The sequence below is a fragment of the Ceratotherium simum genome, chromosome 6, assembly GCF_057802395.1.
Source record: "Ceratotherium simum simum isolate JZ-2026a chromosome 6, ASM5780239v1, whole genome shotgun sequence".
Classification (NCBI taxonomy): Eukaryota; Metazoa; Chordata; class Mammalia; order Perissodactyla; family Rhinocerotidae; genus Ceratotherium; species Ceratotherium simum.
The window spans coordinates 39,971,016-39,989,319 of record NC_141905.1 but is presented as its reverse complement, the minus strand read 5'-3'; the positions used below and the strand labels follow the sequence as shown (position 1 = coordinate 39,989,319).

At 38.1% G+C, this 18,304-nt stretch overlaps 1 protein-coding gene across 9 annotated transcripts in view; it reads right to left on the bottom strand.

The window, feature by feature from the left end:
• Positions 1-18,304, bottom strand: part of ANK3 (ankyrin 3) — a 511,319-nt gene that overhangs the window by 50,320 nt on the left and 442,695 nt on the right. For all 9 annotated transcript variants that reach the window (XM_087432174.1, XM_087432165.1, XM_087432166.1 and 6 more), the window contains 5 exons: positions 4,456-4,667; positions 3,420-3,627; positions 2,280-2,376; positions 1,432-1,660; positions 671-796 (listed from right to left, as the gene is read on the bottom strand). In XM_087432174.1, coding sequence (XP_087288300.1) covers positions 671-796; positions 1,432-1,660; positions 2,280-2,376; positions 3,420-3,627; positions 4,456-4,667 — 872 coding nt within the window. The remainder of the gene's footprint in view (positions 1-670; positions 797-1,431; positions 1,661-2,279; positions 2,377-3,419; positions 3,628-4,455; positions 4,668-18,304) is intronic.

Genomic DNA, 18,304 nt, shown 5'->3' with positions numbered 1-18,304 from the left:
CAGGAAAAGCAAAGGGAAAAGATGATAACAATTACATGTCAACCAAGGTGGTCACATTTAAACTCAGCAAGATTTAGAATGCCCAAGTCCTAGTCTAAACACAGTTGTATCTGCTTGTCTTATCCTGACAACCCATTGTATAGTCTGGGTTATATGCATTTCCTTCCTGTCTAATAATTTCTTTTGCTCAAAGCCACAGGTTTAGCAACAATAGTAACAGCAAATAATAATAACAATAAAACAACTGTCCTATGTCCTTCTGTTCTCTGAGGAGGAAGATGGTCTCTCCAGAACCTCCCTGGGCTCCACCAGAAATGAAGGTGAAACTTGAATACTGAATTTGGATTTCATCCACTATTTGATTACTGAGCATTAACCAGATATGATGCATTTTATTATTCTCGACTGTTTGGTCTTACAAACATTTGCTTAAACATAAATGATTATTTAGCTGTTCAAAAGTTAAAGACTCTTTGTACCAACTATAAAGCTTTCCTGGCTCGAAAGAACACTCGGGAAGAACTAGGACAAAATCTGATCCTGTTCCTATGAATTGAGGTTTGGTTGGATATTTCAAACTGAATAAATCATGAGAATCTTTTCTTTTTATTCTCTAAGAGGTTTTTTTATTTTTTTTAAATTCACAGAGTCTCTGTTGAAGATGAGTTACCTTGATGGAAAATGGCAGTCTATTTTCTTTGAAAGCATAAAAGTTAAAAACAAGTTGCTGTCCTCCTTTGGTAAGTGGGGCCAGATTTCCATAACAATCAACATAAATAGGTTTTCCTTCTAGAACCTTTTAGAGTAAAAGAAATACATAATTTAAGTTGAAAGAATTTTGAGATTTTAGTCACACAACATTAAAAGACTGACATATTTTTGTGTCGCATTTGTCTCCTTAATAGGAAATTACTACTATGGTACTATTTGCCACAAAAATAACTCTATTGTCTCATAATTCAATAATTGTGATTGGAAACCGTATCATGGGCATGTACAAGACAGAATTATATATTTATTTCTATTCTAGCAACTTGAAACATGTTTGAGAAAGTGCCTAACATCAATCACTTATTCATATAGACTTTGAAAGTTTTTTTTGACCCTTTGATACTTATCTGATCACTAGATTTGAAAAAGGAAAATCATGGTAATGTGTGTAGACAGTGACCATGAAAATAAGATAACTCAAGTAGCCACAGGAAAATGGAGATCATGACTTAGATTCATTAGTACTACATTTTAACCAACTAAAATAAGCTCAAAGACACTTAAAATAATTTGAGAATGAATCTGTATCAAATTTTTTAAACAAAAACTCAAGTCAATAATGTACTTGATATAAATTTATAGTGACTGCTATTATGGCCTCAAAATAAAGCCCCATATCTGGGGAATGTAATTGAATGAACTTGTTTGTGAACAAGGTACCTCAATATCTTTGCTTCTTGCAACTTCCTCAAAATTCTCTTGCTGCTCTAAAGTTTTGTCCACTTTGTCATCTGTCATGCAGAAACATCGCAGGGAGGATTCTACAGGATCATTCATTTTGGCAAAAACAACAAACTTGGCCATATATGGAACACATATTAATTCTCTGTACAGTTGTGTAGCTAACCCCACAGTTTCTAAAACTTGATGGCAGTCTGCAAGCCAAAATCTGAGAAAAACAAAAACAAAACAAAACAAAAGCAAAACAGAAAAATGAAAATGAGGTGATTTAAAAGACAAATCTTAAAAAAATTCACCACTAAAAAAAATGAGACTATATAAAGGAGCTAAACCAAAACATTAACTTGTTCATTTAAAGAAAAAGCAAAGGTGTTTACTCTGTTTATCAAACATAGAAACCCTACGTTTATTGTTATAATTTTGCTAAGAAAATGCTAAGGATTTTTTTCTCCCTTTTCTTTCCCATAAAACTCTTGGTTATCTCTTACCCGCCTTCCTTTCTACTCCTGCTGAAAAGTTTAATCTATTACTCTACCATTGGAAGGGGCAAGAATTTTATGGGAGAAAATAGGAGAGAAAGGAAAATCCTATCAGTTTTTATGAATTGCTGAGAACTTCTACTGGAAGAAGCAAGTCTAGCACCTCATGGCTTCCTGTAAGAACTGGATAAAATGATTTATCCTACTGTATTTTAAATTTCTCAGGCCCAACTTCACCATCAAAATTTAAGAAAAGAATCATACTGGTATTGAACACAACAATTTTTACTTTCCAAAAGGTAATAAAACTAATTCCTTAGTGCTTTTTGGAATCTTATATTTCCATACCTGGCTGAAACATTGGTTGTAAAAGAGACGCAGTCCTTTATAAATGTCAAAGGAGTAGTTCCTGTGATATCTTCCCACTGAGCAGGCGAGGTCCCCCCTGAGAGAACAGCAGCAGATATGTTGACCTTATTATGGGAGATGCTCCTTGTAAAATTTTCATCATCATCCTGTTCTTCCTGCATAGCCAGCAACTTGCCAAATCCAACACTTTCAATTAATGACACGTACAAAAGGTAGTTTTCCTCTCTACTCTCCTTTTATACTTTTACCGGCTTATAGTGATCTCCTTGTAAGATATTATTAGATTTTTAAAAAATTACTTTTCTGTTTGGGTACAAATGAATGCTTAAACTTGGGCAACCACAATTTATAAGTGCATTTTATAAGTGCAAAGATTTGTTGTTTCAGATAGACGATATAATTCTTTTATTTTTTTTTTTAAACAAAGAACAATCGAGAAAGTTAAGAAGCATCTCATTTTGTACTGCTTGAATCATTTAATTTTCTAGGGTAAAAGGGAGAATCAGCCATTAAAATTGCTCTTCAAAAAAAAACAAACAACCTGTCTTAATCTTAGACTTTCAGTTAAAAATCATATTAAGTTAATCAAATGATGAATTAAACTCTGGATTTTAGGTGCTTACCACAAAACGTGTTCTCCTAAGCCCTGCATATCTAGTCTACTGGGTTACACTGGTGAATAGAGTAGTGAGAAGAATCAGGTTCTCTGCTCCTCCCTACTCCTGGCACTCTGTGGGAGCTCTGTGTTCGCCAAAGTCCATCCAATTTCCTGTAGTCTAAAGGGTGTTGCTAGGTCCGCCACCTCTGTCTAGGTCATTGAGAGATTACCTAGATGTTCCAGTAGATTCAATAAAACCTCAATAAAAGGGCACTATTATTAATACAAAACTTAATAGCAGGAAAAACGATATCATTGAATTTTAAATGTCATGATATCAGCATCTTAAAGAAATGATTACAAGGATAATACAGATGAGGTGATGGACAAGTAAAATGTTTTATTTTTTTTTCCCCTATTCTTATAACGTTGGCATGGATGTTTCAAAGGTTTTATATCTTTGTACAGAATCATTGCAAATGCCGGCATTAATAGCAAGTATAGCAACAACATAACCAAACCTGTAATGCTACAGAGAAGGCGCAGATTGGGTGTGGTGTCCCCTTTGTACCCGTTGGATACACCTTCTCCTGAGGGTGGGGGCACCGGAATGGTCATTGTGATAGGTTTATGGAATTTCCTTCTTCTTGGTTCCACAGTGACAATTGGGCTAAACGTTGCTTTGTTTCCAAGGATCTTTTTCACAATTTCATCGGGAACAGGCTGGGCCTAGAGACAGAGAAAGGATCTTAAATGAAGTGGACATTTTTCTTTCTTTGGAAAGTTGACATTTTAAGTGAGGAGGAATAAACAAAAACAGATAACCAAGTGTTTACTGAAGGCCTTCCCAGGACTTAAGAGCACTAAACTCTAAAAAAACCCAACTCTTTAGGCATGAGAGGTCAGCCTCACAAAAAGAACATGAACTTTAAGTTAAACTATTAATTACTATATTAATTAACAACACAAATTAAGTTATTTCAGGTTATTTTTCTTACTCGATAAGAAAAAAAGTACTGGTCAAGGTCTAACTGAAATGAATAAATACAAGAAAGACCATTCTTGCCAAGATTTTCAGTCAAATTTCCAAACCAAAACAAGTTCCAACTGGTTTGGATAAAACCCAGCATTTATGATTTACTTAAATCCAACCAAAATTTAAAAGCTTGCAAGTTTCACTATTACTGATTTTTATGATGTGGCATATTCTAAACCAAATCAAATATGGTTTGTTTCTTTAATGGTATATTTGCTCTTTGGTGCTTTTGTTGCTCCATATCCTGAGACCAATAACCTATGGTTAAAAAAACCATCTTTCATTAGAAACCAAGTAATACTTTGAAACAAAAACCATAAAATATGTACCTTATTTAACAAGCCACTAAGCTAACTTTTTACTTAATGCTTTTCATTTGAAATAGGTAAATGATTCCCAAAATGGCCTAATGCTTTGATTAGCAATATCATTAGGATGAGTTATGACAACTGTTTCCAGGGCAGAACGTGCTCACGTGCTCTCTACATGTACTAACGAAAACAACTTTTTGTGCACATTACCTGGAGGCCCACTCGAATTCTTTTTGTTAAAGCACCCTCTGGGAAAGAAGCTTGGACGAGGGGCACAGTGGTGCTGCTCAGAATTCCACCTTCAGGACCAATCTGGTTGCTTTCCTGCTTAATCCGTGAAACCACTGCAAAATACTGGGGGAAATCCTTAGTGATAATCCTGCAGATACGCTTCTTCCCCAACTCTTCTGGGCTGTCAAGTTCTGAAAAGACGAATGAAAAGGCCATGAGAATAAGCCTATCTACACAATACCCTGAGACAAACTGATGTGTAATTTTGATCGTTAAAATTATTTCTATTTGGTAGTCTAAACAGAGTTTTTATGACAAAGAGAAAACTACAGTGACCTTAAAAACAATATTAAGTTTTACAAAAATATAATAAAGCTATTCATATATGGTATTTGTAGAAAAATATTTCTACTAAAGAGGAACAAACATCTGCAAAAACTGGCATTTGACCACATATGAACAAATTTCTACTATTCACGAAGGGATACCTCATTCTGTGATTATTTACAATAATTTGCTCTCAAGCTGCCAAAAGTAGGAATGAGTCAGAAAAAGTAGGGCCTTACAAGAAAGTGAATAAGGACTTAAGTATGTCTGAAAGGCTCTAGAACTTTATTTGAAAACCTCTTTAAAATATTTTTAAGTTACCCAAATGATTAGTATCATCATCACCAATTTCTATCTGCCCACTAATGGCCCTTATACATCAAACTCAACCTATCTACAAATGGACACATCTTCCTTTCTGCCCACCTCCAAACCTACTCCTTCCCCTGTAGTCCTAACTCTGGCAAAGGGTTTACGGTTTGCCCAGGCCTCCAGTCTAATAGCTTTGACTCACTTTCCTTTGTACTTCACATCTAAAGGTCAAAGTCCCATCGATTCCATATTTTGGAAATAGCTTCCTCTCCTGCCACCTCCTTGTTCAGGCCCTGTTATGCTTTGCCTGGATCACTGAGATCACCTCCTAACCATCTCCCTGCCACTCACCTCCCCTTATTCCACTCCATCCCCTATAGTGCAGCCAGAGGGATCTTCTTTCAAAAGCCAGATTTTATGCAGAATTCTGGTAGGTTTAATTGAGATATATGATTTAAAAAATCATAGGAAACAATAAATATTTGAGACTAGCTAAGAATATTTTGGAAAAGTAGATTTGTGAGGGAGAATTTATCTTAAAATATTTTAAAACTGACCTAGAAATATCATAATAAAACAGTTATATAGACAGACATATAAGAATATAGGAAATATGTATAAGAATAGATGAATAGGTTGGGAGAGAAGAATAGAGAATCAAGAAATAGATTCAAATTTACATAGGTATACACACACACATATATACACACACACATAAATAATATATATCTAAGTCTACTTTTATATATGTATTATGTATTTAAATGAATATATTTAAATCAAATTCATATATTTAAACTTCAAATCAGTGGGGGAAAGATGGTTTATTTAAAACACAATGTTGACATAATTGAAAATCTATTTGTAAGAACAAAGCTAAATCACTGCATCTTATCAAATATAAATAAAAATTCCAGCTGGATAATAATTTTTTAACTACTTAAAAAAATTAAAGTATTACCAAAAAAAAAAAAAAAAAGAAATCAAGAGAATAGGGTTTTGGGCCGGCCCTGTGGCTTGGTGGTTAAGTGCGCGCGCTGCGATGCTGGTGGCCTGGGTTCGGATCCCGGGTGCGCATCGAGGCACCACTTCTCCATTCATCCTGAGGCCGAGTCCCACATGCAGCAACTAGAAGGATGTGCAGCTACGACATACAACTACCTACTGGGGCTTTGGGGGGAAAAAATAAAATAAATAAAATCTTAAAAAAAAAAAAAAAGAGAATAGGGTTTAGCCTTGGTTAGGAGAAACTTTCCTACTCAAAACTGGAAACCTAGAATCCTAAATGGCAGTTCTGACTATATAAAAATGTAAAGCTTTCTATGACAAAAATAGTAAACTTGAAAGACAAAAGGTAGATTGGGAAAGATAACAGCCACACATGACAAATAAAGGATTAATATGCACAATACCCACAGCAGCTACAAGTTGATAAGATGACAGACAAGCCAATAGAAAATGGCAAAATGTTATAGACAGGCAATTCACAGAGGCTGAAAAATGGTCAATAAACATATACTAAAATGTTCAAACTCGATAATTTACATGGAAATACCAATTAAAACAAGATACGATCTCTCTCCATACCTCTTGGCAAGATTAAAGACTGATAACATCAGTCCAGAGAAAATTTTGGAAAAACAGGTGCTTTCATTCATTGCAGGTGGGGTGTGAATGGCAGTAATCTTTTGACAGTGTAATTGGGCATCATCTATTCAAAATGAAAATGCAGGGGGACGAAGTCAAGATGGCGGCGTAGGCAGACTCTGAACTCACCTCCTCCCGCGGACACAGCCAATTTACAACTAATCGTGGAAAAATTACCCCTGAGACAGAACTGAAAACTGGATAAGAGGAACTCCTGCAACAATGGACAATCCTAATTGAGGTGGAAGAGGCAGAAACTCCCTTCTGGAGAGGAAAAACGCCGCCTTCACAAGCCGCCAGCTTCACGGCCGCCCGGGAGCAGCCCACAGTTATGTAGACTCCCTGGAGGAGCAGGGCCCTGAGCTGGGGAGCGCCCCCGCTGTGGGCATTTTGTGGGCCCAGCAAAACTGAGAGGAGTGTCATAATATCTGACTTTGCCTGCTACTAAAACATTGGGGAGTACCCCCAGAAAAGCTGGTTCACAAAGAGATTAAAACCAGCTCTTAAAGGGCCCACGCGCAAACTCACCCGTTTCAGAAAGCAACCTAAAATGACCAGAAAGAAAGGTGCACAGTGCTTTGGTGGAAAGAGACTCACCTGATAGGCCCTGAGTGCATCTCGGTGAGAGGTGAGACCTCTGCAGGGACTGGGACATTGGCGGCGGCCCTTGTTGTGGCCTGGTGTGGGTGTGCTGTAACAGACGCCATTGGAGTTCTCCCTGAGGCCTGCTAGCCCAGGGTCTGCCCCATCCACTAGAGCACTGATTTAATCCAGCTCAGCCAGAGCAGGCAGCCCACCCTAGAGACTGGTCCCACCCAACAACAAGCCTTCAGGCAACTTGTGGGCCTGCATAGATTGGTGACTGGATTCTCTGCAGCCTGGCAACTGAGCCCACTTCAGTGGGGCAGGGCGTGCACAAAGAGCGGGTGGAGAGTCTGGGGCGGTGGTGGAGTGTGTGGGGCTCCCGCCGTGGAGAGACTGGGTCTGCTTCAGGAGGTCGGGGCGTGCACACAGGGCAGGACTGTGTTGACTGTGTGTGTGGACCTGTGGGTGGCAAGGCTTGTCATCTGCAGAAGACTTGTGCTTCTCAAAGACCCACATAGGGGGTTTGACCCACCTTCCAAAGCCTGAAACAATTGGGTGCTCCCATGCTTGAGGCCAGTCCCACCCAGCTGCAATCCTCAGAGAGCTGACAAGAGACCTAAAGGCTGGAGACTTATAGCAATTGTAAGGCCCTGAGCCTAACAACCTGCCACGCTGGGGGCCTACTCACTTAAAAGAAATACTGCAACACAAATGTGCTATTAGAACTTGCAGCCAACTGTGCTGGGGCTCCCCACACCTGATAAAGAGACTGAAGGGCCCACAACAACTACAAGCAGCTGAGCATTACAACAGCTGGCCAGGAGCATAACTCAGCCTCCCTGGGCGCCTACAGGGAGAGCAAACAGGCCACAACAGGACACACGTAGCCCACATAGGGGTGACCCCTGGAACATTGAGAACTGAGGGAAGCACACAACAGGCCTCCTAAGACGTCACTTACATAAGGTCACCTATCCAAGAGCAGGAGACGTAGCTGACCTACCTAATACGTAGACACAAGCACAGGGAAAGAGACAAAATGAGGAGGCAAAAGAATACATTCCAAGTAAGGGAACAGGACAAAACCCCAGAAAAGGAACTAAGTGAAACAGAAATGAGCAAGCTACCCAACAGGGAGTTCAAACTAAGAGTGTTAAGGATGCTCACTGATCTGGGGAGAAGAATAGATGAACTCAGTGAGAATGTCAACAAAGAAATGGAAGATATAAAAAAGAACCAATCAGAAATGAAGAATACAATACTGGAAATGAAAAATTCATTAAAGGGACTCAAAAGCAGAGTAGAGGATACAGAAGAACGGATCTGTGAGCTGGACGAAAGACTAGAAGAAATTACCCAAGGTGAACAGGTAAAAGAGAAAAGAATTAAAAAGAGTGAGGACAGTCTAAGGGACCTCTGGGACAACATCAAGCGCACTAACATCCGTGTTATAGGTGTCCCAGAAGGAGAAGAGCGAGACAAGAGGGCAGAGAATCTATTTCAAGAAATAATAGATGAAAACTTCCCTAACCTAAGGAAGGAAACAGACATCCAGGTACAGGAAGCACAGAGAGCCCCAAACAAGATAAACCCAAAGAGGGCCACGCCAAGACACATCATAATCAAAATGTCCAGAATTAAAGATAAAGAGAGAATCCTAAAAGCCGCAAGAGAAAGTCAAGTTACATACAAAGGAAACCCCATAAGGCTATCAGCTGACTTCTCAGCAGAAACCTTACAGGCTAGAAGAGAGTGGCATGATATATTTAAAGTGCTAAAAGGAAAAAACTTACAGCCAGGAATACTCTACCCAGCAAGGTTGTCATTCAAAATGGAAGGAGAGATCAAAAATTTCCCAGACAAGCAAAAATTAAAGGAGTTTGTCACCAAGAAACCAGTGCTACAAGAAATGTTAAAGGGACTGATTTAAGGGGAAAAGAGAAGAGCACAAATAGGAAAAATTATCTATTTCCATGATAAGAGGGTAATGGATACAAATGCACAAAAAAGAGGTTAGATATGATATCAAAAACATAAAAGGAGGGAGGAGGGGAGTTAAAGAGTAGAGCTTTCAGACAGAGGTCAAACTAAAGAGACCATCAATTCTGTATAGAAGAAGGAAGGAACAGAGAAGGACTACTAAAACACCGAGGAAAAAAAAAAGTTAAAAAATGGCAGTAAGTACATACTTATCAATAGCTACTTTAAACGTCAATGGACTAAATGCTTCAATTAAAAGGCATAGATAGGGTGGCTGACTGGATAAAAAAACAAGACCCATATATATGCTGCATACAAGAGACACACTTCAGACCTAAAGACACTCACAAACTGAAAGTGAAGGGATGGAAAAAGATACTCCATGCAAATGGCAATGAAAAGAAAGCTGGGGTTGCAGTACTCATATCAGACAAAATAGACTTTAAAACAAAAATTGTAAAAAGAGACAAAGAAGGGCATTACATAATGATCAAGGGAACAATCCAACAAGAGGATATAACACTTGTAAATATCTACGTGCCCAATGTAGGTGCACCTAAATATATAAAGCAATTATTAACAGACATAAAAACAGAAATAGACAGTAACACAATAATAGTAGGGGACTTTAACACTCCACTTACACCAATGGATAGATCATCCAAACAGAAGATCAATAAGGAAACATTGGCCTTAAACGACACACTAGAACAGATGGACCTAGTAGATATATACAGAGCATTCCATCCAAAAACGGAAGAATACACGTTCTTTTCAAATGCACATGGAACATTCTCCAGGATTGATCACATATTAGGCCACAAAACAAGTCTCCATAAATTTAAGAGGATTGAAATAATACCAAGCATCTTTTCTGACCACAACGGTATGAAACTAGAAATCAACTATAGAAAGAAAATCAGAAAAGCCACAAATACGTGGAGATTAAACAAAATGCTACTGAACAACGACTGGGTCAACGAAGAAATCAAAGAAGAAATCAAAAAATACCTGGAGACAAATGAAAATGAAAATACGACATGCCAGAATTTATGGGATACAGCAAAAGCAGTTCTAAGAGGGAAGTTTATAGCAATACAGGCCTATATCAACAAACAAGAAAAATCTCAAATAAACAATCAAACAATGCACCTAAAGGAACTGGAAAAAGAAGAACAAACAAAGCCCAAAATCAGTAGAAGAAGGGAAATAATAAAAATCATTGCAGAAATAAATGAAATAGAGACCAAAAAAACAATAGAAAAAATTAATAAAACCAAGAGCTGGTTCTTTGAAAAGATAAACAAAATTGACAAACCTTTAGCTAGACTCACCAAGAAAAAAAGAGAGAAGGCACAAATAAGTAAAATCAGAAATGAAAGAGGAGAAATTACAACAGACACCTCAGAAATACAAAAGATTATAAGAGAATACTATGAAAAGCTATACGCTAACCAATTCGACAATCTGGAAGAAATGGATCAATTCTTAGAATCATACAACCTTCCAAAACTGGATCAAGAAGTAGAGAATTTGAATAGACCAATCACCAGTAAGGAGATTGAAACAGTAATCACAAACCTCCCCAAAAATAAAAGTCCAGGACCAGACGGCTTCCCTGGGGAATTCTACCAAACATTCAAAGAAGACTTAATACCTATCCTTCTCAAACTCTTCCAAAAAGTTGAGGAGGGGGGGAAGCTCCCTAACTCATTCTACGAAGCCGACATTACCCTGATACCAAAACCAGACAAGGACAACACAAAAAAAGAAAATTACAGGCCAATATGACTGATGAACATCGACGCAAAAATCCTCAACAAAATACTAGCAAATTGCATACAACAATATGTTAAAAAGATTATACACCATGATCAAGTGGGATTTATTCCAGGTATGTAGGGATGGTTCAACATTCGCAAATCAACATAATACACCACATTAATAAAATGAAGAATAAAAATCACACGATCATCTCAATAGATGCAGAGAAAGCATTTGACAAGATATAGCTTCCATTTATGATAAAAATTCTGAATAAAATGGGGATAGAAGGAAAGTACCTCAACATAATAAAGGCCATATATGAGAAACCCACAGCTAATATCATCCTCAATGGTGAAAAACTGAAACCTATCCCTCTAAGAACAGGAACCAGACAAGGATGCCCACTCTCACCACTCCTATTTAACATAGTACTGGAAGTCCTAGCCAGAGCAATCAGGCAAGAGAAAGAAATAAAAGGGATCCAAATTGGCAAGGAAGAAGTGAAACTGTCACTGTTTGCAGATGACATGATTTTATATATAGAAAACCCTAAAGAATCCACCAGAAAACTTTTAGAAGTAATAAACGAATACGGTAAAGTTGCAGGATACAAAATCAACATACAAAAATCAGTTGCATTTCTATACACTAACAACGAAGTAGCAGAAAGAGAAATTAAGAATACCATCCCATTGACAATTGCAACAAAAAGAATAAAATACCTAGGAATAAACTTAACCAAAGAGGTGAAAGAGCTGTACACAGAAAACTATAAAACATTGCTGAAAGAAATTGAAGAAGACCCAAAGAAATGGAAAGATATTCTGTGCTCTTGGATTGCAAGAATTAACATAGTTAAGATGTCCATACTTCCTAAAGCAATCTATAGATTCAATGCAATCCCTATCAAAGTTCCAACAACATTTTTCACAGAAATAGAACAAAGAATCCTAAAATTTATATGGCACAACAAAAGACCCCGACTAGCTAAAGGAATCCTGAGAAAAAAGAACAAAGCTGGAGGTATCACACTCCCTGATTTCAAAATATACTACAAAGCTATAGTAACCAAAACAGCATGGTACTGGCACAAAAACAGACACACAGATCAATGGAATAGAATCGAAAGCCCAGAAATAAACCCACACATCTATGGACAGCTAATCTTTGACAAAGGAGCCAAGAACATACAATGGAGAAAAGAAAGTCTCTTCAACAAATGGTGTTGGGAAAACTGGATAGCCACATGCAAAAAAATGAAAGTAGACCCTTACCTTACACCATACACAAAAATTGACTCCAAATGGATTAAAGACTTGAATGTAAGACCTGAAACTATGAAACTTCTAGAAGAAAACATAAGCAGTATGCTCTTCGACATCGGTCTTAGCAACATATTTTCAAGCACCATGTCTGACCGGGCAAGAGAAACGATAGAAAAAATAAACAAATGGAACTACATCAAACTAAAAAGCTTCTGCACAGCAAAGGAAACCAGCAACAAAACGAAAAGACAACCTAACAATTGGGAGAAGATATTTGCAAACCATATATCTGATAAGGGCTTAACCTCCAAAATATATAAAGAACTCATGCATCTCAACAACAAAAAAACTACCAAGCCAATTAAAAAATGGGCAAAAGACCTGAGCAGACATTTCTCCAAAGAAGATATACAGATGGCCAACAGGCACATGAAAACATGTTCAAAATCATTAACTATCAGGGAAACGCAAATCAAAACTACAATGAGATATCACCTCACGCCCGTCAGAATGGCTATAATTAACAAGACAGGAAACAACATGTGTTGGAGAGGATGTGGAGAGAAGGGAACTCTCATACACTGCTGGTGGGAGTGCAAACTGGTGCAGCCACTATGGAAAACAGTATGGAGATTCCTCAAAAAATCAAGGCTAGAACTACCATATGATCCAGCTATTCCACTGCTGGGTATTTATCCAAAGAACTTGAAAACACCAATGCGTAAAGATACATGCACCCCTGTGTTCATTGCAGCGTTATTCACAATAGCCAAGACTTGGAAGCAACCTAAGTGCCCATCAAGGGACGAATGGATAAAGAAGATGTGGTATATATACACAATGGAATATTACTCAGCCATAAGAAACGATGAAATCCAGCCATTTGTGACAACATGGATGGACATTGAGGGTATTATGCAAAGTGAAATAAGTCAGAGGGAGAAGGTCAAATACCATATGATTTCCTTCATTAAGTAGTAGATAATAACAACAATAAACAAACACATAGGGACAGAGATTGGATTGGTGGTTACCAGAGGGGAAGGGGGGAGGGAGGAGGGTGAAAGGGATAATTCAACACATGTGTGTGGTGATGGGTTGTAATTAGTATTTGGGTGGTGAACATGATGTAATCTATGCATAAATAGAAGTATAATGATGTACACCTGAAATTTATACAATGTTATAAACCAATGTTACTGCAATAAACAAAAAATTTAAAAAAAAAAGAAAATGCACTTATCCTTGGACCCAGCAGTCCTATTTTCTGACATCTTTCTTATGAGCCCATGCAAAGCAGCATTGCTTGTAATGACTAAAGCTTGACGGAGCCTGCAGGCCCATCACAAGGGAATGGTTAGATAAGTCATGGTTCACCCATACTCTAGAGACTCCTGCAGCTAGGAAGTAGGATGATGCAGATTCATTCATTTACCAAGTATTTACTGAGGACCACTATGTGCAGGCACGGATATAGTCACTGGGGATGCAGTAGAGAGCAAACTAAGTCACTACTCATATGGGGACTACATTCTAATGGGAGGGGGCCACATATCACTAAGCAAATATGAAGAAAAAAATAAACTGAGGGGAGGAACTAGAATGTGACCAGGGAGGGGGCGATGGGGAGGAGAGGTTCTTATTTAAATGGGATGATCAGGAAGCACCTCTCTGAGGAGGTGACATTAGAGGAGAGAGCTGAGGGAAGTGGAAGCCAGGCAGGTAGTCATTGACCAGTATAAAGTGAAGAAAGAAGCAAGATGCAGAGCAATATGCATAGCATGATCCTTTTTTAGGGGAAAAATATAATCTGCACATTTGTACATTTTTATAGGAGAAATTTGTAGAAGAAACATTCTAGGCTGTTAGCACTGGTTACTTCAGAGGGATGGGAAATGGAGCTGGAGCTGAGGAGCTGAGAGGAGGCTGGGGAATAAGACAGTATTGCCTGTGGGTTTATCTAGCTTGGGCAGTTTTACTTGTTACAAGATAAAGGGAAAATCTCCAAACTTCAGGGAGGGGTGGTGGTTTTGTTTTCGTTGCTTGCTACTCACATAAGCCTCTCTTCACACCTCTGATACATACATCCCTTTGATACATCCCTTAACGATGAACACCTCTGCCTCCTTTATTGGATGTGCAAGGCTGAGATCATGGCTTATCTAAATAGAAATCTGTAGAATGCTAAAGTGGATGGTTAGGTAACTGGATCAGTGGCATCTTCTCATTTTACAGACCAGCCACTGAACTCGGAGGTGGGAGCACCAACTTAATCGTCAACTAGGAGAGAAACAGGGTTCACTCTGGATGAAAAATGGAACTGGGACTTTGGTCCTTTCTGTTTCCTAACCATCTCCTTCCCCTCTGCTCTGTCCAAACCTAAATAATGAGTCCCCAGTGAAAGAAAACAAAGGTAAAGAATAGGAAAAGGTTAGTATAGAAAAATAGGAAGGATCTAAGAGTTTGCTTAGGGAAATATTCTGGGGAAGTTTTCACCTATTCAGCAATCAACAGAAAATAAAAGTTTTCCATACAAAGCAGATCTATTTCCCTTCCCACGATTTGGCTAATGTTAAAAAGTCTGAATTTCCAGAGTTTACAACTCATGCTGCAACTCAGACAGTTCTGATAATTTGTTTAAATTACTGTGCAGCACATCAGCACATAAGTAGATATTTTTTTACCTCAACCTCAAACTTGTGATTATGTTCTCCTTTAGAAATAGCTCAGGACTCCATATAGTGCAAGCAATTTAACAAGATGCTGCCATGAAATTACATCCTTCAAACAAGACGGGAAGGAAACAAAGATTTCCTACCTCTGCAGGTAATGAGCTGGGTATTCTGTGAGTAGCAAGTTTACTCAAGGTCAGTCTGGACCTACCAGAGGGAGTGAGGCATCTTTCAGGGAACTCATGGTAATGGGCGCTTCTTACCCATTTGTGTGTGTCAGTGTTGTGGATACGTGCACGTCCATTTGTGAGGAGTTAAGGTAGAGACAGCTGCATCACCCCAGGAAACTGGAATAGCAATGGATTGGGAGGAACTGCCACTTTGTGTAGCGGAGGCAATCTGGCCGCACTCATGCTATATTACCTTTGATAAAGCATTAAAGCCACCCCAAACATAAAGTGAGCGTTTACATCTCAGATGCAGCAGATGAGTGGTAAATAGAGCACTCAGATTTCTAACCCCACATTCAATTTCTGACATCTTTTAGGATTAGCCAGTGGTTCAGGGATGCTCTTTGTTGTACCCACTCTATTTTAAAGCTTTTAGCAATTCCTCTGTCACCATTAAAACTTGCATAATTATTGATCTTCAATGTGTATTTTTTTAAATTTATTTTTATTTTTTTGTGAGGAAGATCGGCCCTGAGCTAACATCTGCCAATCCTCCTCTTTTTGCTGATGAAGACTGGCCCTGGGCTAACATCCATGCCCATCCTCCTCCACTTTATATGGGACGCCGCCACAGCATGGCTTGACAAGCGGTCCGTCGGTGCACGCCCGGGATCTGAACCAGCGAACCTGGTGCCGCGCGGCGGAGCACGCGCACTTAACCGCTTGGGCCACCAGGCTGGCCCTTTCAATGTGTATTTTAACAGGTATTTTAAACATAAGCTTCAACTCAAAGGAAAACTAATGTGGCAATTTTAGGCATTAGAGTCCCCATGCACCATTCTTTAAATAGAATCATATACATATTGCTTTCTTGAATTACTCAGATTCCCAGGCCTCCACATGATGAAATGAAGAAAAGATATCTTCCCTTATCCAGGTTATTATTTATGTATACTTAAAATATTCTTAACTTTTTCTTGAGAATAAAAGTCAATAGAAATATAAAAAATACAAAAAATATATATAATTTAAATATTGGTTTATAAAAAGAAACATAACACTTCAAGAGCGACAGCTGAAGGCTAGGCTATTACACCCTAGGATAGCTGCGTAAGTGAGAAAATAAATGCTGTAGATAGTAGGTAAATACGAGTAGGCAAGAGGAGGAGGTGAGAACCAGTTAGTAAAGTCACTACACAGTTCTTATGACCTGAAAATCTATCACAAGATCTTACTGGCCATCAACAGGACAGAGGTTAAATAGATTATGATGTATTCATACTGTGGAACAGTGTGCAGTATTAAAAAGAATGGGGTAGAAGTTTATATTGTAATATGTAAATCTCCAAGGCATATTAAATGAAAAAGTCACAAAAAAATGAAAACGATTGACTAATCACATCTTTACATGTCTATGTGTAAATTCATATAATTTACATAAAAATGAAGGGAAGGGGAGAGAGAAGAAGAAAATCATGACACATTATAATGAATGTATACTCATGTGTTATTACATGGGTTAATAATAATACAAATACTAGTATTAAATAATAATATATAAATATAATAAATAATACAACAGACTATCAGTGTTTAATGTAGATTCAGCTCAAGCATATGTTTTCCTCTGTTTCTTGCTTTAAAAAAAGGAAACTAAAATACAATAATGAAATGATCTTAGCTGAATGTTTGAAAACTGGTAACTAAATACCCGGCTGAAGAGAAGCTACAGGAGAGAGAAGAGAGGGCTCCTGACACTCGGCTGCTGTGAAGCCCTGCCTTGTGGCCACATTACGTGGCATCGTGAGCACCTGACTGCAAGGCTTTTTATTCTATTTACAATTTTGATAAATTATTAATGTGTATTAAAATTAGATTTTCTTTTCAGAAAATGTGAAGTACCCACAGGTAAATTATATTAATTTAAATGCTGTTTGATATTGAGGTCTGGTATATTGTAGATGTTCAACCAGGATCTATGAACAAAGAAACCAATTGGGAATTAATGAGACCCACATTTTTCATACCAAGTAACTGCATAATTCTTTAAATCTTGCTCTAAAATATATGTAGGAGTAAGAGACTGGTTATTGTTTATTCTTTTAATAGTTTTTTGTGTGTGTGTGAGGAAGAGTGGCTCTGAGCTAACATCTGTGCCCACCTTCCTCTATTTTGTATATAGGACGCTGCCACAGCATGGCTTGATGAGTGGTGCACTGCTCTGCACCTGGGATTCGAACCTGTGACCCAAACTCTGGGCCACTGAAGCAGAGTGCGTGAACCTAACCGCTAGGCCATCGTGCTGGCCCAATAGTTTTTTTTTTAATAAAAAATTTGTATGTGAAAAAGTGGCTCTAGTCTTCCTACTTTTTAATCCACAGTAAAATCTATTATGTCCACGTGTTTATAACTCAGAACTTACTGTTTACTTAATGGATGTTTAGTCAAACTGAATTAAAAACTCATGTGGCTATGAAACACTTCTGAAAGTTCTGTGTTGCAAACTAAAAAGGTATATATCAGAAAGGTCAGATTTCCAGGCAAATAGCAATAGTCTGATAATGTAAAACTGAACAACACCAGTGTTCTTTCTAGGATTGAATTAGTAAGTATTCAGATTTTAAAATGATCTATTACTTAGGCCAGAGAAGCAGGAGTATATTACCAAGAATCTGTACTTTGCTCCCACCCTTCACATACAGAGAAAAACTCAACAAAATAATCTGCAGCACAAATGTGATGCCTGTACCACAATTGTACCTACAGAGAACTGAGTTCCCAGTGCAGTGTACCCTAAATTGGCCAGATCATGGGCAATACCAACGCTACATATTAAAAGCACAGATTCATAGGTTTCTCTCAGAGATTCTGACTTGGTAGGCCAGGGGTGGAACGTGCAAATCTGCTTTTCACACTCAATTCAGGTGACTTTATGACTTGACACGTTTGGGAAGCAAAGTCTTAGTAGATTCTCACCCTGTACCTGTTCTTAAAAATTCAGAACTCAAATTATTAAAAAATGACAACAGGATTCTATGGAAAACAACACAAGGATGGTTCAATATGAGAAGAGGAGCCTATGGGGCAATAATAAATATCTATT